General features: G+C 39.0%; 1 protein-coding gene across 1 annotated transcript in view; it reads left to right on the forward strand.

Annotated features, from left to right (window-relative positions):
- Positions 1–21,729, forward strand: part of pepd (peptidase D) — a 45,201-nt gene extending 23,472 nt beyond the window's left edge. Inside the window, exons 8-15 of the mRNA XM_057347667.1 lie at positions 993–1,068; positions 5,898–5,944; positions 17,241–17,309; positions 17,626–17,703; positions 19,374–19,522; positions 19,924–20,108; positions 20,209–20,400; positions 21,186–21,729. Coding sequence (XP_057203650.1) covers positions 993–1,068; positions 5,898–5,944; positions 17,241–17,309; positions 17,626–17,703; positions 19,374–19,522; positions 19,924–20,108; positions 20,209–20,400; positions 21,186–21,314 — 925 coding nt within the window. The 3' untranslated portion in view covers positions 21,315–21,729. The remainder of the gene's footprint in view (positions 1–992; positions 1,069–5,897; positions 5,945–17,240; positions 17,310–17,625; positions 17,704–19,373; positions 19,523–19,923; positions 20,109–20,208; positions 20,401–21,185) is intronic.
- The last annotated feature ends 2,043 nt before the right edge of the window (positions 21,730–23,772 follow it).

Here is a 23,772-nt window from a genome sequence, read left to right on the forward strand (position 1 = left end):
AGTTCTTGACTGGTGGTTTGCAGGATTTTATACGTTTGTGTTTTCATGTAAGATTTAAAAGAATAGACGAATAGTTGAAAATGACATGAATTTCAGAGTTAAATCGTGTTGAACTATAAAACGTCAATAAGATTTTACTGAGCTAGGATGAGTTTTAAACACAATGTATAACTCCAACCTGATCTCACAGGAATTTGAAACTTTTTTTCAAAGAATATTGTGAATCATACAAAAAAACGTACGATTACTAGAAAAAGTAATACTGAAACCCCGCCCCCTAACTCTAACGTCGCTGGCGCGAAAGCTAATTGTACTAAAATGTGCGAATGAGACCATGCGAATTAGGCAGAATTAGCCACATCGCAAAATAGTAATGTTTTTGCCGTTAATAAGTTCAGACAATGATAAAAGCTTATTTTAGTAAATCTCTTCATTCTTGTGAAAGCACACTTTCTGAAGCGGACGGGTTGTGTTCATCATTTGTGTTTAGAGTTCAGGACTGTGAAGTAGAGGTGCTGATGAGAATCACATGGCTGATCGTAACCGTGGGTTACAGCTCTTTCTGTCTGTGAGTGTGTGTGCGGTGATATATTTAGATGTGTTATTAGCTCACATTCACACTGAGTCACAGATGATGATGATTCTGTTAGACACACAGCGGCAATAAGACAAACCAAGATGGAGGAGCAGGAACAGATAGTGGAGGTGAAGAAAAAACGTGCTCATGAGAGATGAAGTGTTGAACGTCTCTGACGTCAGCGCTGCTGACTTTGGGCTAAGTTTTTAGAAGAGATGTTTTCTCAAGGCATCATGGTTTTTTCTTCAGACTCTGGAATCTGATTTTAGGATGTTTATGCTTCACAATAACCTTTCTATCTGTGCTGTAAAATCCCAGTGATGATCTGATTTATAATACAAATGCAGGAGTTTTGCACATTTTCATTTTTATGTTTAATCTCTCTGTCCTTCTCTCTCTCTTTCTGTCTTTCTAGTCGTTTACTTAAGACTGACATGGAGCTGGAGGTCCTGCGCTACACCAACCGGATTTCCAGTGAGGCCCACAAAGAGGTAAAACACGTGTGCGGGGTGTTGAAAAATCTTGACACAAAACTGAAAAGGCTCATGTCCTTCGGGTTCAAATCAGCCCCAGAATGCATTGCGTGTGCTTTCACATCTTCGTGATTGTAAACATGATTGAAAAAAATCAAGTATAAAGCTACGGGCCATGAGATCTTTTGTGATACAGTGATTTTACCAGGGTAAATATGGTAAAGTCACTGTAATGCAAAGACTCAACTGTCTTATTTCTATAGGGTTTTTGTTGCGTTAAGAAGAATATGGGGGTAATGAGATTTGTTATATCAGAACTAGTCACATCTTATTACTGCATTATTTTTCACGTTTGATTATGGGTTAAACAATACCTGGACATGTTTTTATCCGTCTAGGGTTTAGTGTACAGAGAGAAAATGTCAGGCTTCACACACACACACACGACACAGAGCTCTTGTAATATCAAGCTTGATCAGCTTCACTGAAGGATGAAATATGCACTTATTAGTCAGTATTTATGAAGGGAATGTGAAATGGTTTGTGTTTAAAAGTGCAGCGCAGTCAAGCAGCAGACGTGATTGAAACTGGAGTCTGAAAATAATTGAATAATCCAGACTGATGGAAGAAGTGTTAATAAATGAAAAGACTTTAGATATTAATGGTCCAGTCTGTTGTTTCTAAATGAATTACTGCTGCTTGTGTGAAAGCTCGGAGCACATTTATCATAATAATTGCTGATGTTAAAATTGATCTTAATATCAACACGCTTGTCAAACATTTATTTCTGACAGATTTCTACTCCTTTATGGATATAGCTCACCCAAATATACTTGCTTTTATGTCTTACATTTATTTATGCTCTTATTTTAAGAGCATTAATAAAACATAGCTTCGAATGTTTGAGAATGTTTTTCTGTATCAGTTCATGCACATCTGTTCAGCTTAAAAGAACAGAAGTTCATACAACCTGGACCTTAAACATCTGCATGAGAAACAGACTTTTTTTGAATAATGACTAAATAAAAGTAGATTTTTTTTATTTTTTTTATTTAAAGGCACTTCTTAAATGGGCATAATATAAAGATGATCATTTTTTTCAATTTGCATTACACGGAAGAAAATATAGACAATCGACATTTTTGAGTGAGCTCTCCCTTTAAAACTGTAGAAAATGAAGATGAAGATTTATTTCGTTCTGCTGTGGTTCTGATCCGAGTCATTGTAAAAGTGCAGTGAAATGGTGTTAGCAAAAGAAAATAGCCCCAGCACCTCATAACACAGAGAAATTACCTCGACTGACCGGGTCCATCTGCAGTTGAAGGTCTGCCTCTCGTCTCCATTTGACTTCCCTTATTTCCAGCAATAAAGCCTGTGACGCATATGAGCTGACATAGGTCTTCATATGCGCCATTCTTATGAAGAATAACATCTCGCGGTCTTCTCTTATAACTGCATATTCACTTTAAGTGGGACACAAGTCACAGCCACAATAGAAACAAATTGATTTCTAAATGCAGAAATGAGAGTCGGGTGATGGAGAAGTCACCTAAAGAGTTCACCGGACGGCCACAGGGAAGCAGAGAGTCGAGAGTTCAGGCTGGGATTAAAATCCCACTCGTTCCTGTTTTTTATTCTTTTATTACTACAATGAAAGGATTTGGCATTTGTAAATAAGTAACAATCTCATGTAGTTAAATCACAGATTTAATGCACTGAAACAGTACAGTGTCGCTTTATTAAGTGTCTGCAGAAATGTAAATTCTTCATGATTGTTGACCTTTCAGACTCGAGGAGACGAGCAAATGTTAGAGGCCGTTTGCACGAGACCGTTTTCAACTAAAACTTTTTATGCATTTTGGCTGTTCATTTACACGAAAACTGCATTTTGGGGGACTAAAAACGCAAACTTTTGAAAACGGGTCTCAAAGTGCAAGTTTTTTAAAATGACGGCATTATCGTTTCCGTGTAATCTCTGAAGGCGGCGTTTTCCAAAAACGATGTCGTCAAACGCATTTCTCCAGCAAATAGTAGATTTACCGCCCCACTACAACCAGCGGAGACGTAGTATTTATATGCACACTACTATAAACACACATACATGCCAACAAAGTGTATTAAAAGCGCTTTTAGATTGAAACAATGTATGCGGATTTGGGCAAGCAAGTAGGGTTTCTTTATAGCGCAACAGCGCCATCCACTGGTGTGGCATGCATAATACATCGTTATTAGTTGTTTTCCCATATCCATGTAAATGCAGATCGTTTTGATAACGCTTCTTAACGCGTCTTGTGTATGTGAAACTTTTCAAAAACGCAAAGGAAAAACGTTTCCGTTTTTATCGTGTAAACGTACTCTTTGTTCGGCTACATGAGAGATTTCAACACGCCACGAGGCAAACCGTCAACCTTCCGACTGCCCGACGCTCTTAGTCAGTGTGTTATATAAGTTCAGTTTTATTTTGTTAATGTGTCTGCTTAATGAGATTTCAAAGGTTGTCTAAACAATGAACGTGTTGCTTCTTAATGTCACGCGTGACCTCAGAGTCTTGTCGGTTTGATTTACTCCACCCCTCGGGGTTGTGTGAGAATATCATCCAGACGCTAACAGATGTACAGAAGAGCCATTATTCTTCAGTGAATCTCGTCTCTGTTTTACTCCAATCAAAAGGAAAGAAAGACGAATTATATTTTCATCAAAGAAAATTTGGTCTGATTTTATCACCATTTTTACATTAGCATGATGGTTCAGCAGCACATTTTCATCAAAAATCTCATTACTGTAATACACATAGACAATTGAGATTTTTTACGGTTTTGTGCAATTCTCTTTCGCACGATTGTAATGCATTTTATTTATTTTTATTCAAATTAAATTGTAGAGAGTGATTTGAGTTAAGGGGGAAGGGAATGTGTATGATTGTCATGGATTGTTTTATCTTCACTTTCCACAAATAGGCTTCAGTTTCTTTCAGTAAAATAGAATCATTTCTTATTTGATTTTTCTCTGACTGGGATGTGACGGTTGCAGTTCAAGGTTCAGTTTAAAATGTAAATGCTGGTTTACTCTTTGCCATGTGCTGAAGGACAGAGTGAAAGAGCAAAAGAGATGCTGGCAACATCGTGGTTTGGCGTTTATGAACTCTGTTATCATTCACTGATCTGCATGTTATTTCAAAACCATTTTGTGAAACACACGTGGAGATGTTGAGCAGAAATGCTGAAGTTGTGTCTGATCTGCTCTTATTAAAATGATGAAAGCGTTTCATTTGTTGCGGCATCCAGAAAGGAATAAAGCTACAATACAACAGCAAATATGATTTGGGGAACTGCAAGTGAGAATCTGTTGCAGAAGATTGTGGGTAATGTTTTGTTCTAACATTAACATTTTCAACATTATGCCTTCATGCACTAAAATAATGTTGGGTTATTTCATCCCAACATTGGGTCAAAAAATGGACAAACCCAACTGTTGGGTTATAATGTCATCTATGGTGGGTTGTTTCAATTGTTAGGTGAAATATAAACATTTTCTGGGTTCATTTAACTCAACAGTTGGGTTTGTCCATTTCTGACCCAACGCTGGGTTAAAATAATCCAGAAAATATTTATACTGTATGTAACCTAGCAATCGAAACAACCCACCATAGATTAATTTATAACCCAACAGTTGGGTTTGTCCATTTCTGACCCAATGTTGGGATGAAATAACCCAACATTATTTAAAGTGCTTGAAAGCATAATGTTGAAAATTGTTCAATTGTATGATGTGTCTGTAGAAGACAATAAATTAGATATTCTTCATAATGTTTCCTTCTGTGTTTTACTCAAGAAAGAACCTCAGAAGGTGTGGTATTGTCATGACAGAGAGGTATAACGTTTAGTTTTTATTTGTGGTTGAACCGTCCCTTTAAGAGAGTGTTTCTGTGAGAATTGTGCATCCCAGATCAATTCAATTCATTGTACTTCCTCTCTTGGCTCCAGATGAGTTTATTTCTCCACTGGGTTTCACGTCTCTCTAGTCTCTAAAGACAATAACCCGCTTTCTGTGTTATGTGTCTTGAACCATCACGTCACACTGGACCTGTTTATAAAGCAAATGAGTTCAATACAATCAGAGAGACAGGTGCGCAGTGAGCTGTGAGTCTCACAGGACGTCATTAAGATCCTCGTCGTGATCGCACAAAACATCAATGTTCACCTGTTCAGGTGATCCACGTCTGGCTCTCCATTGGCTCTGCAAAGGATGATGGGAAGAGATTATGTTGGTAATGAAATTAAAATGTACCTTTTTTTCAAGTTCTTTATAAAAACAAAAATCAGGGAAATAGGAAGATACAAACACAAACTAGAAACTAACTGTAATTCTCAGAAAGTCATGACAGACAGACTTTGACTTGTATAGTCGTGCAACTTTTATTCTTATAGTTCCAACATTACCGCTGTCACAAAACTATAACTGATACAAGCCCAGATCCTCCAGTGATTCTCTCTCTCTCTCTGGATGAAAATAAAAGCTTTCCAGTCTACAATCATCATACAGCCCCTTTAATCTGCCCTTGACACACTCGCCATCATTTCTCCTCACCGCACACTAAATGACTCTCATCTCATCAAATGGATGAAACAGGCTGTAATTTGAAGGCAATTGCTGGTGATTTTCTGTGACTCGCTCTGAATCCCGTCGTCTGTGAGACTTCATTCAGATCATTAGATATCTGGAGAGGAGGACAGGAGGGGAAATCCTCGTAATGATGGCCGGAGCGCTGAAATGATTCAGCGTTTGACTAATTGAATATTTCCTAAAAGCTCTTATCTGATATGTGTGTGTGTGTTTCTGTGTGGTAGGTGATGAGACGTGTGAAGCCGGGACTGAAAGAGTATGAGATGGAGAGGTGAGTATTGATCTCATTGATTGATAGGACGTGACAGTCCGCCGGCTGGGCGATCTGTTTTCCTGTGTTTGTCTGTGCTTCTCATGTGCAGTAGTTACAGTCAGTTATGTCATCTGTCTTCAAATGGATAAATATTGTTATTCTGAGTACTGAGTCATGAATGACCAAGTGAAGTCGTATTTATGAGTAGGAAACTCTGAATGTGGATGATACACGAGATGCAGAGTTATGACATCCTAAAGGTTGTGTCGTTTTAAATTTTACAGGCTTTTTTCAAGTATTTTACATGAACAGCTATGTTTTTATGAAAACTGATCACTTTATACGTGATTTGAAAAAGAATAAAAAACATTGGAATTTCTTGGGCACTTTATAGTGCTTGATGTGGCTTAAGTGAATTATTTGTAAAGTCCATTCATAAAGTTACTATTCATAACGTTACATTCTCTATAGTTCATATAGTTTATGCTACTTTTGTGTTATTTTATGTCTTAAACACATTACTTGTAATAAGGAATATCCAACTCTGGGTTGCATCAGTCGTCTCTAAAAAAGCAATTCGGTAAATATCACAAAAATAAACTGTTATATTAACTTAATAAAATCTTTTAAAATCATTTAAGTGATTTCTTCAGTGGGACATATAAAAAAAGATTAAAAATCGAACTTTTTATTTCTCTAAAATGTACGTATATTATTTAAATGTGTTTAATCTAAACAAATAAGTATTTAATTTTAATATACACTTAATAATTTTGGTGAAATCTAATAGAAATATAGATTTCTTTACTTACATTTACTCAATTTAAACAGTATATGTTATTGATTTCACATCTTTAAAATTTACTCAATTTTTTGGAAAGTAAAAATCGTTTCAAAAATCACAGTTAAACTTTTTAGAGTGTTCAAGTCTAACTCCTGGTGATTATACTGTGACATAATTTCTGCTTTTTTAATAGAACACTTTTATTTCAATATATATGGGTGTATTCTGTTATTTAGCACTCAGATTACATATCAGATATTTGATTTGATTTTAGACCGATGGAAAGATGAAGTAACTGTGTGGAGTGGTTAATAACAGAAAGCATGATGTGCGTCACAATAGGCTGCTGTCAGTCTAGACAGCTTTGTTAATAATATCTATTTCTGAGTGAACTAGTGTGTTTTCAGTCTAAAGACACAGTTGTTGAAAGTAAACTACAGTCTGCTCATTGGACTTATATTGTGATGTTGTCACAGAGTCCGGTGGGTCATGACATCACATCGGTTAAATAAGTATCTTACACTTATCGGTAATAAGCTCTCGCTCTACGTTAATGTCATACACCAGCTGAAGTGCAAAGGAGCGAATGAAGTCAGATGTAAGGTGTGATGTCTATCATGGAGCAGTAGTGACACTTTATGTGTAGCATGTGATAAAAAATAAATCACATACAGCATCGTATACTTTTAAAGGTGAGGTGAAACTTAAAGTTTCAGTGTAGCGTCTGCAGCTCTTTTGTGTTTAGTGTTCTTATCGGTAGACGTTCTGGTCTTTTCATTGTGTTAGATGTTCTGTGACTAAAGTAGGTAAGACCCCAGTGTTCTCTCTCTCTCTCCCTCTCTCCCCAAACAAAAGCGCTAAACTAATGATTTCATCTGCTCAGGAGGTCTAATATAAGAAGACAATCTTTTTTTACTTGTTTTGTCCTGTAAGGAACTAATATGGTGGTCTCTGTGGTTTCTTGCAGACAGACATAAACACACTTTTACATGTAGAGCCACGTGACTGACTTGTAAAGTGACCAATCACAGCCATTTAATTTCTGTTTTGTAGTGATAGCATCCCTCCGTGCCCCACTGCATGCTGGGATGTGTTCTCATGACATCACTCTACACCTCGTCTTCTCTTCTTCACTGTCATAACTGTATTTATTTCAGTGAATGTCAGCTGGGTGCAGGGTTTGTCATGTGTTCAGCTCTGTTACGGGCCATTCACATTTCACGTCTTTTGTGGGCGCATATTCGTTTTTAAATGTAGACGCGCTACAAGCGTGCTCAAATAGGGGGCGGTAAGGTCACGTTGTGCATGTTGTGCTCCCGTTTTTCTAGGTGCGTCGGCGCCACATCGAGATGAAAATAGTTAATCTTTTCAGAATGCCGCGCACGAACCGCATGAGAAAGCAGTGTGGCTTGTGTTTTCTGCGCGAAATTTGAATCGCCCCTATGACGTCCGCTGGTCACATTAGACCATTAGGATCTGGTGACTCACTGTTGACAGGAAGTCATGAGAGAGAGATTGTGATAAACGGGTGTGTGTCATCACGACAGACCCGCAGGTAAAGTCACGTCGGGGTCACCGGACACACGCTCTTACACGCAATGAAATGATGTGAACTTGAAACATAAGCGGATGAACAGCAGCTGCATCTCCTCCACTCTGATCTGCGTGTATCACAACACAGACACGCTGGCTTTCGTTTTCAGCACAGTTTTGCCGGATTAGATTTGTAATTGCTTATTAATTGAAGCAGCTGAGGCCCTTCAGTGGGAATCATGTGCATCTCCACCGGGCTAAAACTCAATTACAGCTGAAATGAAAACACACGGATTTAACAACATGCGTTCTGTTTGTGCGTACGACTCATCCTATAGTCCACCTTACTGAGACACGAACAGTTCAGGCCTCAGGAATCGTATTCTAACGGTAAATGAACATTAATGAGCACGGACTTGCTCCTGCATCCGGTGGGGAAAACAATCCGCTGTTTGAGACAAAGAATCAATTTAAATCGAGTTTTAGGCGGCGGTGAGAGAAGTCGAGCTGAGACGTCAGGATTGGATTTGATCTTTAGGCTGTTTGAAACCGTGTGTGTGTGTTCAGGGCTTTGTTCGGTTGGGAGTTTGTTTGATGATGAAATGCGGTTTTATTTGTCCATTGATGTCAGATAAATGGTTTTGTCTTTTGTGTCTAACAGCAAAGCAGATATTTTACTTTAAGAAGGCGTGAGAAGCAAACGGACATCCAGGAACATCACATTAGAATGGAGAAACATTCTTCCATCATGTTATTCTGAGATTTATGCATTAAGTTGCTATTTAAAAACGTGTTGTTCTTCTCATTCATGCTTGCGTGTGTCAAATACAGCATCACCTGTGTCAGGTTTGGTGTCAGTGATGTCACATCATGTGCGTGTCTCATCATTAATGTCAAACTCAGCGTCTGGCAGCGTGACACGTCTTCATGTGCCACAGTTCAGTTAAATCCGGTTTGAAAGCTACGGTGGAGGAAAACATCATTAACAACCTCCATGTCAATGTTCACACCTCGAATATAGAGCATGAGTCATGCCGAGAAACTTTAACCGCACCTTTATGCTTTCTTTTTGTGCATTGTTTCCTTTTATGGACATCAAACAATATTTCATCTTTTGTGTTTTGTGAAAGACAGACAGTCACGTGCGTTTGGAACAACATGAAAGTGAGTGAGCGATGACAGAGTTTTCATTTGTGGAGCTGGAACAGAAGTTTCATTTTATTTGCTCACGCGCCGCTAAAGTAGGACAAACGTGTCGCGACGGGGCTTTAGAAACAGACACCGAAGGAGTCGCTTTCTCAGATTTATGGAGCCTGTTTTCTCTCCCAGCCGCGGGCTGACGGATGCCTCTCGATGTTTGCCTTTGTTCCTCGAGAAGCGCTTTTTATTTTCTCCTGCAGATGTTTTCAAGCGCAAATAAGGAAGGTGGTTTAAATGAAGCTCGGCCTTGTCCGCAGGCATGAAATGATGAAGATATTCAAAGGTGAAAGATATGAAGTGGAGGCTTTCTAAAGCATCGGTCTTCAAGCCGAGCGATCGATGCGCTCGTACGCTTCTCAGTCGTGAAGTAAATTTACAGAACCCCGTACGCTGTGACGGCGGGTTATAAAAGTTGATCTTGTCTGAAGTTCACTCAGAGTTTATGGTGTGGTACAGATGTTCACATAACAAATACGTTTGTTGCTTCAATTGTTTCAATGAGATTAAACCGAGAGCAAATGGAAACGTTTGCTGAAGTCTCACGTGCGTCTCAGATATTTCTCCTGAGAGTCAGAAATCATTAGACTCTGTCATGCAAGTCTGCAATCAAAAGTTGATATTATTGACGATCTCAAACATTTCTCATCACATTTACTCCAATCCAGTTTGAACTGTTACACTCTCATTTGATTCTGTTTTTATTTCTCCTCAAGCGATTTGTTTTGTGGCATTTGAGATGTTTTCTGAAATGCTGAGCCGCTCTGATCATGTCTATTCAGAAACATTGAATATTGTTTGTGTGGTTTCATGTTACCCAGCATGCACTGGGCCGGGAGGATTCCACCGCAGGATTGGTCCCTCGGGGAGCAATTAGGTGCGAGTGAAGTAACCGCCGTGGGCTGAGAAAGTTTGGAGACGTCAGACCTTTGACTTGATCTCATTGTCAGCTAAATGCTTGTTAACTTCAGCGGGTTGGGATGGAGGGGGCGGAGCAGAGACATGTGACTGAACGTGACTGACACTTGCACCTGTTCAAATGTACTATAATTATCTGATTAACGCTGTTAACCTTGTGTTGCTATCTCGCAGGTGAAAAGATTTCTCAGCATGATTTCACTCGAATGAAACCACTGAAATGAAACCAAATGAGATCCTCCGCCCTTAAAACACATCGTGTAGCAGTTCTACCTGGTTTGGAATGAAAAAGAGGGTTCATTAAAACCATTTTAACCATTTTATAGACGTTTTTTGAACAGGGTCGTGTGCTAATGTTTGTTAACATTTGAAGAAAGAAAAGCACAAATGTGTGGCATGTTTGCCTTTATTTCATCATTAAATATGTGCTTCTGACATTTCAACTTTAGTGAGATTTCACTACGAAGGCTTCTTGGATGTCGTCACGTATTTCATCTCTCAGCGTCAGGGTGTTTCTTCAGGTTTGTAAGTGAAACCGAGGGATTGGTTGTTTTTCTCTCTTATGTTCTCTGTCTGTAATGTTTCACCCGCCTGTCACTCAGTCAAATGTCACACGAGATGCTGATTTGTATTGTTCCTCCTCTCTTATTCCAACATTTCAGCCTTGAAGATGCAGATAAACACATGGGGAGGCGAGGCGTCCTGCTCTTTGACAAGGATTCTCTCATATTTATAAAGCAATGCAGCTGTTGTTATGGTGACAGGTTATAAATAGGCAGTGAAGGTGACAGGGGAACGCAGGATAAAAGACGCCACTGAAATCTATCCCACAATTCCCTGCTTCCTCGCTGAGTGAATTCTCATAGTTTGCTTTCATTAAATGTGAAGCCGTGACCTTGTTGTCTGTATAAATAATTTGCGTTAGTCATCGCCGGCCGTCCCCGGTGTTTGCGTGCATAGCTCTTAATTGATTTAATGAATTCTGCAGAAGAAGAATCGCACACAGATGTGTTGTAAATGTGCTCGAGATGAAGCGTGTCTTAATTTACGCTCTTGTTTTTCACGCGGCGCTGCTGGTGTTTGTTCCCGATCCATCCTTGTGTTTGCCATTTATGTCGCACACATTGTTGTGCACATGTGACTTTGTCGGCGTGTCGGGTCGGTCTCGCGCTGCCTAACCGGCGTTTCTCGGCGTGTCTCTTCTTTTATCCGTCCCCGATATTAAAGTCCCAGTGAAATAATTTTTTTCATGAAATATTGAAGCGTTTATTGTAAATAGTTTATAAATGTGGGTCGTTCTCATTTTACGATTGGTGTGCCCTCATGATCTTTAGTTAAAATCTGAAAATACACTTCCGCCCTGAAATGACTATCCATCTTATGTTAGACGGCTTGGGCGGAGCATCCGTTAACTCCTCCCCTTCAACTGTCAGTCGGCTGCCAGTTCCCTTTCAAAACGCAAAGGCTGTTTTTATACATCCAATCAAATCGCAGAGAAAGACGAAAGCCACGCCCACTATTTTTCTCATAAGAAATTTCATTTCACTTGGAAATGCGTCAAGTAAAAACGATCGCAACGGGGACTGAGTTAGATAACCGCGTACTATAACAAACAACATCACTGTACCCACAATCCTCTCTGCATTTCTCTTGTGATGGATGATTTCTCGCGGAGGTTTTAGACTCTTTGAAGCTTCAGTTTTACAGTCATGTGACGGCTGAACAAGCTGTTTCACTTCTGTACTGTGACATGTTTCTGACTGAAACAAGAGGAAATAAATAAATCTAGGATCATTTGTGTATTTTATAATTTCACTCCCGGAGTCCACTGAACAGTCTCAGAAACAAATCCTTTCATTCTCTCTCTAGTGAGATATCTCTGTCTGAAGTCTCTGAAACTGAAGACTTGAATTTATTTGCAAGTGTTTCTGATAGAAGCAGCTCTCGGGGACTATGAACGAGAGACTCACTCTTCATATCTGTGCTGTAGATACAGTCACGCTCCTCCAACTGCGTTTAACCACTTTATAATTACATTGTTTATAGAAGTTCTATAACAGGATTGCTTATGCATGACTTTCACTTTTATGTAACCAAATGAGGAGCTGCAGGAAGTTTCATTGAGAACTGGATCTGATCTCGCTGTCTCGTAAGCGTTGATGAGAAAATGTTTTGGTGTTCAGAAACTGTTCATGAAGTGTAACTCTGATAAACACAATGTCAGTGGTGTAAAATCAGCTTCAGAAGCTTTTGATCAATACAGACGGCTGGAGTCATTATGAGCCGCAGGGTTCTTTAAACACCACACGTCTCTGAATCTCAATGTTGTTCTCAAGCTTTTATTCACACAGAATCACAAGTCAGATTGATGACACTTCAGAGGACAAAAACATCAGATCAGATTTGACCTTGTTTATTATTTTTGTGTGTTAAAAGATGACCCGTCTTATCTGATCATATTAAATGTGACTGCAGGCTACTAACATTCTCATTTCTCACTGACACATTCGTTTGCGTGTGGGTGTGTGCGAGTGGATGTGTGTGTGCGTGCGCGTGAACGTGTGCGCACGCATGCGTGAGTGTGTGCGCGCGTGAGTGTGAGTGAGTGAGTGTGTGCATGCGTGAGTGTGTGTGTGTGCGTGCATGAGTGAGTGTGTGCATATGTGTGTGTGTGTGTGTGTGTGCATGTGTGTGTTCATGTTTGTATATCCCGGTGGGGACCTAAACCTGAATACACACCAACACATGGGGACTCGTGTCACCGTGGGGACCAAAATTGAGGTCCTCATGGGCACAAAAGCTAATAAATTGTACAGAACGATATTTTTTACAAATCTAAAAATGCAAAAAGTGTTCTATGATCTTTAGGTTTATGGGTATGAGCGAGTGTGTGTGCTTGCATGCTTGCGTGTGTGTGTGTGGGTTCACCGATGGCATCGATCAGTGTTCCAGTCATCTTAATGACAGCTGTAGGTGATGTCCAGGTCTCCTGAGCCTCTGCGAGAGAGAGAACCAGAGATTTTCTTGATTTTGAATCCTGATAAATCCTCCAGCACGGCTCTGCTGAGACCACTGATGAATGCTTTCAGAATAAAACACACAGGCTTTGATTTTCCAGGAGAGAATACATTGAATATCCAGTTTCACTCTGAATCTCTTAGCTCAAACGCTTCTTTAATGTCAGGAATGTTTCCATTTTTACTGAGGAATCCCGTATATCGGCCCTGCGTGCATCACAGGGTTATTCTTAGAGCCGAGCGCCCGGGTTCTGGTTTCAGTGGTTATTTTCATTTATTCCTCCATCTCGCTCTCGTTTCATGTCTCTATCAGTAATCTCTTATTAAATCTCTGTTCTTTATTGGCTTTAATTGCAGTTTGTCTGAGCATTAAGACGTCTCATTGAAGTGCTTTTTAAAGTTCACAGTTAAGGGTGATATAAGTCTGTAGAAGTTTGTGTGAAATGCAGATGGACGGACCCCGGGGCTGCTCATTACTGAAGAATCACACTGGACTTACTGCAGAGACATCACACACACACACACACACAGAGAGAGAGAGAGAGAGAGAGAGAGAGAGAGAGAGAGAGACGGACAGACAGACGGACAGTAACATTGATCAATTTACAGAGGTGATCTGAGACACTTCAGTCTAGTGCAACACATGAAATGTTTATTTGCCAAAACAGATCACTTTTAAAAATGTTCAAAAATCATGTTTTTATTATGTTGTTTTTGTTATTATTACGTAAGGGATAATGTACAGGCAGCCGGTTGTTATCGCGAAAGAAGCCCTGACAGTGTGATCAGGACCCGACATTAAGCGGAGTCTTATTTCACGATAACAGCCGGCTGCTTGTACATTATCCCGCTTATTACACGCCTACTTGCCACATGAGAAGAAAACTGGACAAAAAATATGAATTTGAAACATTTTATTAAGAGCGGAGGGATATTAAACATACAAGTAGTACCGGTCATGTGTTATTAGTTTTGAGCGGTTGTTATTTGAAAAGAACAACCCTTGGAATGTCGCGCCTGGCCAATCAGAATCAAGCATTCAAAAGAGCCGTGTAATAAATAATTATAACAACCAACCAACCGCAGTTTGATTGATATAACTTGGAATGCACAATAAAAACATGATTTTTTGAACAACAAAAGTTATCCGTTCTTGCAAATGAACTCTTCAGATGACACAAACTGACCGTCCTTTGCAGGTTGAGAAAGTATTTTAAAACAAGTAAATGTAGAGAGAAATGAAGAACAGGTAAGTCATCACATTTTTATTTTTTCACCTAAATGACTTTCATATATAACCTTGTCCCATATGAATGCCTGATTCGGATAATCTGGTGAAATACTTCACAATAGATTGACATTTTATGCTTTTTATAGGGAACATGGATGTAGTGGTGTTCATTTGTTTTGAAAAAAAATATTCTGTTCTTATCCTGTAATGCAAATTCAGAACTTAATGCAATCTGCAGCTATAGATAGACAGTCTTTAAGGCACAGTTGAGATTCTGTCATCGTTTACTCTCCTCCAAATGTGCATAAATGTCTTTGTTCTGATGAACACAGAGAGAGATATTTGGAAGAATGCGTATAACCAGACAGATCTCAACACCCATTGACTCCCATAGTAGGAAAAATACAATGGTAGTCAAAAGTGCCCCAGAACTGTTTGCTGTTCTACATTCTTCAAAATATCTTCTGTTGTGTTCAACAGAACAACAAAAATGATAAAGTAATTTTTCCTACTATGAGAGTCAATGGGGGGCAAGATCTGAGCATTCTTCCAAATATCTCTCTCTGTGTTTATCAGAACAAAGACATTTATACACATTTGGAGGAGTGTAAACGATGACAGAATTTTCATTTTTGGGTGAAGTGTCACTTTGTTGTATGATGATGATGTTTTCTACATTTAATGTTATGTTTTTAACACCTGTTGAGCTCGATAATAAATCTGCCACCGACTTTTAGAAATAACACACAACATGAATAATTTGTCAAATTGATTAAAAGCGTAAAAGCATTACTTACAGAATCCGGTGTTGTTAATCTGTTCCCCTTAGACGTTATTATCAGAGTTTGACGGACAGATGTGTGTGTGAGATGGAAATGATAACTCTGAGATTCTGTTTTGAGATGATTTATACAGCTAAAGTGTCTATCTCTGATTCCCTGTGGATGACTGAGCGTAGATCAATCCAGAGTGAGGAACAGCACAGCTCGTCCTAAACATGTCAGTCTGAGTGCTAACAAACAGCTGTCCGATGGGAAATGCCACAGTGACCGGCCACAAACACGCTATTTGATTAGGATTTACCTCAGCCGGATGAGATTATCCCGCCTGATCCGCATCCTCCAGCTGTCGCATTTCCCGCATCCGACTTTACATTTTTAAGCACATATAAATCTCAGCCGTATGTTGTTAGTATGACAGCGAGCGTGAGCTCACTGATGTGTTCCTGTACGTATGAAGAGACACTATGGGATTCTCATTTTATCCCACTTCATTTAGATGAACTGTAGATGCTGACAGTGTTTTTACATGTTGCCTAAATGATTTTTTATTTGATCAGTTATTGACCCAAAGCATGATGGGATAGTGAAGCACATTTCTTTACTTCTCTTCCTCTTCTGCATGCGAGTGTCATTCTGTGGCACATCTCCACCGTCTCTCGTGTCCTTTTTATGGCCGTCCCTCAGCGCTGCGGCACGTTGCCGTGTTGGACCGAGGTCAGTGCAGCGTTTGGCGTGTTGTGCAGTCGGCACACGTGATGATGCTGGAGATCTCCAGACAGAGGAGACGGGTGGATGTATCTGTGTCTCATTCATACACCAGCTTCTCTCGTCTCCTCTGGGTGTGTTTGTCATGACGTGTGAAGCCTCTTAAAGTGACGTTCAGACACTCTGCGTGAAGGATTTTCTCTTTAAAGGAGAGTTTTATCAGTCAAGCATCATTAATGAACGTTTTGTTCTGTCTTAACAATTCAGTAGTTGACACGCTTCAAGAAACTCTCCATCACCTCACGTTCCGATCAGACAGAATAGTTATTTCAGAACACACTGGATTTGTGATGCTTCACTGTGCTCCATGTTTTGCTGACATCAGGGGTTTTTAACATGTTGCTAAGCAGTTTCGAAGGTGTTGTGAGCAGTTATTAACATACTGCTACATGCTTACAACGAATGTTTGGTTGCCCGAGTGTTGATATAGGGTTGCTTAGATGTTCTGAGTGATTTGCAAGGGTATTTGCGCATTTTTCTGCAGTTGCTATGGTATGTTAAACGATGCTTTGCAGTCGCTAGGGTGTTCTGGGTGGGTGTTATGAAGTTGCATCATAGATATAAATAACTAGATGCCGCATTCGCATCTGTTTCTATGGGCCGCTATACGACGGTCGTGCGCCATGTTGGAACGGTGCGAGCCGGGCTGTGTTGCCAAGTCTGTGGCTTTTCGAATCGGTTTACTTTGCAATTGTTGCTCAGGTTTGTTTTATCCACAGGTTAGGAGTGGAGAGATTTTGTTATATAGCTGTCAATGGTAAGCTGATTTTATTTATGAATGTTAAGTTCTGTTATTTGGACCGGGGACGTTAGGCTCGTGATGAAGGATTTTGTTTCACAGATCTGGCAACCCTGCCAAGCCGTCCGTTAACACTCTAGCGCAAGCTGACTGACTGATTATGAAAACCTATTTTTTGTTGTGTAAACTCAAACATTATATTTGCGACACAAACACGTGACAAAGACGGACTTCTATCTGTGGGAAGCATCATGTTTATACAGTTGTTTTTAGATTTAGTTTCGTACGTGAAATATGTTTCTGGGCTAGATATCTTCATGGCTCTTGGTGCACGTTTGTGTGTTTCAGTCTGTTCGAGCATTACTGTTACTCTCGCGGTGGGATGCGGCACACCTCATACACCTGCATCTGTGGAAGGTAAACACCGCACTCTTAACTACACCAGAGAAAAGTGCCGAGTCAGATCTTGTTGTGTTAATTACTGAAGTTCTTAATGTTACACAAACACAACACAACACAACACAACACAAGAGTCTTACTGTGCAATAATACAGAGAGAGAAAATCATTAGTGCTGTTCCACCGAGAGCCCAGCGCTACACTCCTGTCCCCTTCAGCACACTCCACACAATCTCCATTAAACTTCTCAACTCTGTGTGAAAGAGATTATCATTCAAATGAAATATAAAATCTGTAATTGTTTGTCATATGGTTAATGTGTTCGTTTCTCACAGCGGGAATAACTCTTCAGTCCTGCACTACGGACACGCTGGCGCTCCAAATGATAAAACCATTCAGGATGGAGACATGTGGTGAGCGGCTTGTTCTTCAGTATTGTACTGTGATTCACACTGATTCATGTTTTTAGTGCCGTATTTCACCTCTGTGCTCTTTATTGAACATTTACACGTGCGCGTGCATGTGCACAAACTCAAGAAACTCCAGCGTCATCATCCTCCTCCTCCTGTATTAGCAGTGACACACTGACCCCTGGTGGCTGTCAAGTAGAATTTCGGCACACTCTTAAAAAGGCTTGGGTCATTTAATGCACTTTCTTTGGCCGCATTTACACCGCATGTATCAAGTGACCCAATTCCGATTTTTTTCCTCCAATGTGGCACAGATCGGATGTGACCCATGACCGTGTATGCAGGAAAAAAGCACATGGATTCTGATATTTTCAGATCGGTTTCAGGCCTCAATCATAATGTGGAAATAAATCCGATATGAATCGGATCCATGCAGTTGCGTCTGCCATGTAAGCGGACAGATCGGATATCCACCCGTCATTGTGTTGTGCATCATTAATTCCTTTCAAACAGAGCGATGATCCCGGGAATTGTTATACAATTGCCAGGAAACAAGAGCTAAGCGATTTTGTCAGTTATTCGAAAACTAAAAAAACTATTGGAAGGCTTTATTTAGCTTAATCATGCATGAATGCATGTACGTCCTAATCATCCAACTGAATCTCAAGACGAGAGAATAGCGCTGTCTGCAGTTTTAAAGTTTGAAATGAATCCAAATTCTAATTCAACACAATATCAAAAATTATCATCACAAAAATACAAATCGCTTTAATAAACGTGATCGCTCAGCAGCCTTTAAAACAATGATCTGTTCCACGCAACGGAGAAGCTCGGGCAGACACCCGCTTTACTTTTCACAGGCTTCACTTGACCGAGCATTTACTGATTTATTCCTCAACAAAAACATTATAAACAACATGAACATTATGATGATACACCGACCTAAGTGTCTATATTGTCTTTGTAATATTAAATGCAGTCTGCTTTATTAAGCGGTTCTTCGTTCGAAAAAATCAAAATGATAAAAAACTTTCTCAGACTTTAAAAAGCATTAACGATTAAGTCATTTTTGAGTTCACATTTTTTTGTACGTCATATAAATGAACAATGCGCTGCTGTAATAACCTGCGCCTTTTATATTGCAGTTGCAAAAATACCAGCTCATTTTACTTGAAGACTCCGTTATCATTTGTATTGAGGCTCTGTAAAATTTCATTTGACAGTTCATATTTATCTTCCTAAACTGGCTGAGATTAATCCTTCTCTCAGAACCTTTCATTCTGTTCGTTCTTATTGTCATTGTTCTGCATTTACCAATAAATATATAAGTAAAAGGTATTTAAGTAAAATAAAACAACAACAAAATATGCTACATAATAATAACCCAAACAATATAGCCCATTTAGCCCTATTTGGCTAAATATAAAAGGAAAGCGGCAATAAAAGCAAACCGCACTATTGAGCCACCTAAAAACACAGCAAGGGAAATTCCGTCACCTCTTGACAGCCCTACAGTCACGATTAAAACAACATTACATTACATTATCACATGTGTCACTTTTAAAAGAAGATGTAAGCAGGTCGTCAAAAAATCGGATATAGTCACAAAAACAGAATTGAGCATGAAGAACTGCAGTGTAAATGCGGCCTTTGTGTTTGTTTTCTTCTGACAGTCTGTTTGATATGGGTGGAGAATATTACTGCTACTCCTCTGACATCACCTGCTCATTCCCAGCCAATGGAAAGTTCACAGCTGACCAGAGAGCCGTTTATGAAGCTGTGCTCAAATCCTCCAGAGAGGTCATGGCCGCCATCAAACCAGGTCTTTATTGAACGGCTTCTTTTGATTGGTTGATTGGAGTCCCTGTCAGATATTTGATCTGATATTTGATCCTTGAATTTTAGATAAGAGATTAGTTTGTACACTTACAGATTAACTGTATTACAGAGTGAAATAATTATTTTGTGTTGTTTTTATAGCTGTTTGTTGAACATTTTGTTATGATTTTTTATGGAAAAATATCAACCATGTGAAGATTTGCATTGCATTTATTTTACTGCATTTAAAGTTTTGCAACTTTGTGCCAGAAAACTAATGGTAGACAGATATATTGCCAATCTGATTTTTTAAATTAAATTATTGGCAGTGGTCAATTAATTCAAGAATGAATTTCCAAAATCAATGAATAAAATGTGAATCTGTGACCTCTTGTCACCGGTCAGGTGTGAAGTGGACAGACATGCATCGTCTGGCTGACCGCGTTCATCTGGAGGAGCTGGTTAAGATCGGTATTCTGCGTGGTGATGTGGACGAGATGATGAAGGTTCATCTGGGCGCTGTGTTCATGCCTCATGGTCTGGGTCACCTGCTGGGCATCGACGTTCATGATGTGGGAGGATACCCAGAGGTCAGTTCTGATATAAAAGAGAGAGAGAGTTTCATTAGAGAAAGAACAAAGTCTTCAGGATTATATTGAGATGGATCTCAGAGGTGTTTGTGGTCATCAGGGCATCGAGCGTATCGATGAGCCGGGTCTGAAGAGTCTGCGTATGGGTCGTGTGGTGAAGGAGCGTATGGTCCTGACGGTGGAGCCGGGAATCTATTTCATCAATCATCTTCTGGATAAAGCCCTGAACGCATCTCAACAGTGTGACTTCATCAACAATGATGTCCTGGCTCGATTCCGCGGCTTCGGAGGGGTCAGAACACTTCTGTATTATTATGACAAAATAACTGTGATGTCAGAGTCTTCGGATCATTTCTTTAGATTTGATAAAAAACACACTTCAGAAATCTTCCTTCATCAAACTACTTTCACATGTCTGATCGTTTTGTTGTGATCAATTTTAAACTTTAGTTAAACTACTTAATAGGTACTTTTTAAACTAAACTTAATTTTTTTATGCTTATGCAAAATGACAAACAATTTTATGTAATGTATTACAAATAATATATCAATGTTACAAACATTGCTACTCTATTACTGTACATTAAATGATGTATTCCAGTGGGTAGATTTAACAATTCCATCATTTGTTCAACATTTTATTTCTTTAACACCATATACAACATGTTCATTTGTTGATATATTAATCATGTTTTAATGTATTTGCATGGCCAGAAACACAAACTTCTGTTTTCTTAATCTTCAGACTTCAAAAATCACTGAGCAGTCGTGTGTGTGTGTGTGTTCATGTTTGTATATCCCGGTGGGGACCTAAACCTGAATACACACCAACACATGGGGACTCGTGTCACCGTGGGGACCAAAATTGAGGTCCTCATGGGCACAAAAGCTAATAAATTGTACAGAACAATATTTTTTACAAATCTAAAAATGCAAAAAGTGTTCTATGATCTTTAGGTTTAGGGATAGGGTTAGGGATAGGGGATAGAATATACAGTTTGTACAGTATAAAAACATTACGCCTATGGACTGTCCCCACGGGGATAGTAAACCAGACATGTGCGTGTGTGTGTGCAGGTGCGTATTGAGGATGACATCGCCGTGACAGCTGATGGTGTGGAGCTGCTCACCTGTGTTCCTCGAAACGTAGAAGAAATCGAGTCCTTCATGGCGGAGGGGACGTCCAAACCCTTCAGTCCAGTCTAAATCAGTCCTGAAACTCTGGAAAACATATGATGATGACACTCCTTTCATCACATTTAATGAATATCTTTGATATTTCGTTCAATAAAGGGAAATCAATCATACCTGATGTTAGTGTGACAGCCGATTCTTTGCTGACAGTAAGATTCATTCTGTAAATCAATATATGCTGCCTGAGCCAATATTTCAATATCACAAGTACAACAATGAATTACAGGATCATTTATGCATGAATGTAGCACATTTAACATTTATTCTTGCATTTTCTAAGTAACTCCCTATGATTTACTCTCATACTCATAATGACGGTTATTAAATTTAGTTTAGGTGACCTGTAAGAACATGTTTCTAGTATTTACTGCAGTTTGTATGACAATGTAATGTTTATTTTTAATAAACATCTGATTTTTCTAGCATCTTAAAACTGTGTTCTGGGTGATATTTTGTTGTCTATTGTCCAGACACATCTTTTGTCTTGACGCGTATACTAGAAAATATTATTTTACAAGTTTCTTCTGAGATTGCCTTACATGTGCATGCACGTGGCTGGACGGTTCCTTCATAATTTTCCGCAGAGGCGTATCTCAATGAATATAGATTTTTTTGTAAATCAGAATGTAAGATTAGAGATATATTACAGAGATTTTTTTGTCTTAGTGAAGAAGCAAAAGAATTTAATTCAGCAAGGAAGATTTGAGCCACTTTTGTTTGTTTGTGAATGAAAAATGTAGCATTTAAGATCAAAAATAGTATTTCATAGTTATATGAATCGTTTTCATAGTAAAAATAATATCTTTGAGGACAAACTTTATAAAGTAAGGAACCAGTTACAAACAGCTCACGTATTAAACAGTCACTGCACAAATACACACGAGCATTATCTTAATCATTTCTTTACGACCGCTGACAGGTTTACAAGCCACTCTTTTCAGTCCATTGCACTTTCGCCCTTATTAACAACAACTTTTGGTACACGTCACGATCCTTGTGGTTGCTTCAATAGTTGCCTATAGAGTTATTATGCAAAAACATTTTTTTTTAAAGTTCAAGTTTTGAATCAAGTGTTTATTGCTTTTGCAAGAGACGTGACTTTTTTGGTAAAGTAAAGCCGTAGTTTCGAAAGTGGTTAGCAATTAAAAAACCGCATGTGACAGTAGATGGCGCTGTTACTCCACTGTAAAATCCATTTAAACAGCAGCATGAATTTTATTCACTCAACATAAACCTTACAAACACTTTATAAGTGTATATATGTTTTAGAATATATTTTAGTGACCATTAATAGTTCAGGTCAATTATACATATATCAATTATTCAGCATAATTAGAAATAACACGATCATGTGATTAACAATAATCATGTGTGATGTTTTTCTGGTTTCTACATGTTTTAGTAGTAATTAGCTCAGTGAATGTTAACAGCGAGACTAAAGCATGTTTTTGATGTAAACAGTGTGTCGTGTGTTTACTTCACGTTATGATGAGGTTAAATGTGTGAGTTTGGGGGAAATTTCCCAAGATAATCGATAATGCTGTGAGGTGTCTGGCCTCGTGTGAGGGATGCAAGGATGCTGTGCGCCGTTGTTATGACAACAAGGTACCAGCTGGTCAATCCGTATGCAAATGACAGCGCATGGCTTAATCTCGCTCCGGTAAAGCAGGACCTGGTCACCATGACAACGCAGCCCATTTACCTTCTTCCGGTTATCTCCTGATGGGAGAGATGCGCGGTGATGTGTTATAATGACCCTCCTTTAGTTGACTGTAGTGACACCACAGTACTATGATGCTCCTAATTACTAATACCATAATATCCCACGCTCAACTGCACTGATGGTAATATTTAGATATCATGGAATATATTTATAATGTTTCTAAAGTTCTAAGACCATGGTTATAGAAAGTCTAAAACTATGTCACTGTTTGTATAAGTGGATTGAGTTTGACTGTATAGATCACACAATCCTTTAACTACTTAACTGTAGAGATACATGTAGTTTGTGAGTGTGTAAATAAATGAAAGATGTGTTGAAGGTCACCAGAAACACACAAATAAATATATGAACGTAGACCTGCATACATATTCAACACGCTGTGGTCTGGATTCACTCAGCATGTATGAACATGGTTTTATTTTTCTGTGACATATAAACCATAAAACTGACATTCATTTAATGTGCAACAGCTGTTGATAGAAGAACTGAGTATCCGTCTGAATTCATGTGTAAATGACTTCAATTCCTGCTCAGTACCTGATTGTTAATTTGAGAGCGTAGGAATGAAAAACAAATCATTCTTACTTTAAAGAGACAGTTGAGTCAATATCTTGTATTCCCTCTCACGTGGCTGTAAACCTGTATCCGGCTGGAACACAGAAGACGACATTTTAAAGTGGTTTTGTGTCCATCCATACAATGAAAGTTAAGATATTTTATAAAGATTTTGAAGATTTTGAAGCATTC

The sequence above is a fragment of the Triplophysa rosa genome, linkage group LG12 (genome assembly GCF_024868665.1).
Source record: "Triplophysa rosa linkage group LG12, Trosa_1v2, whole genome shotgun sequence".
Taxonomy (NCBI): Eukaryota; Metazoa; Chordata; class Actinopteri; order Cypriniformes; family Nemacheilidae; genus Triplophysa; species Triplophysa rosa.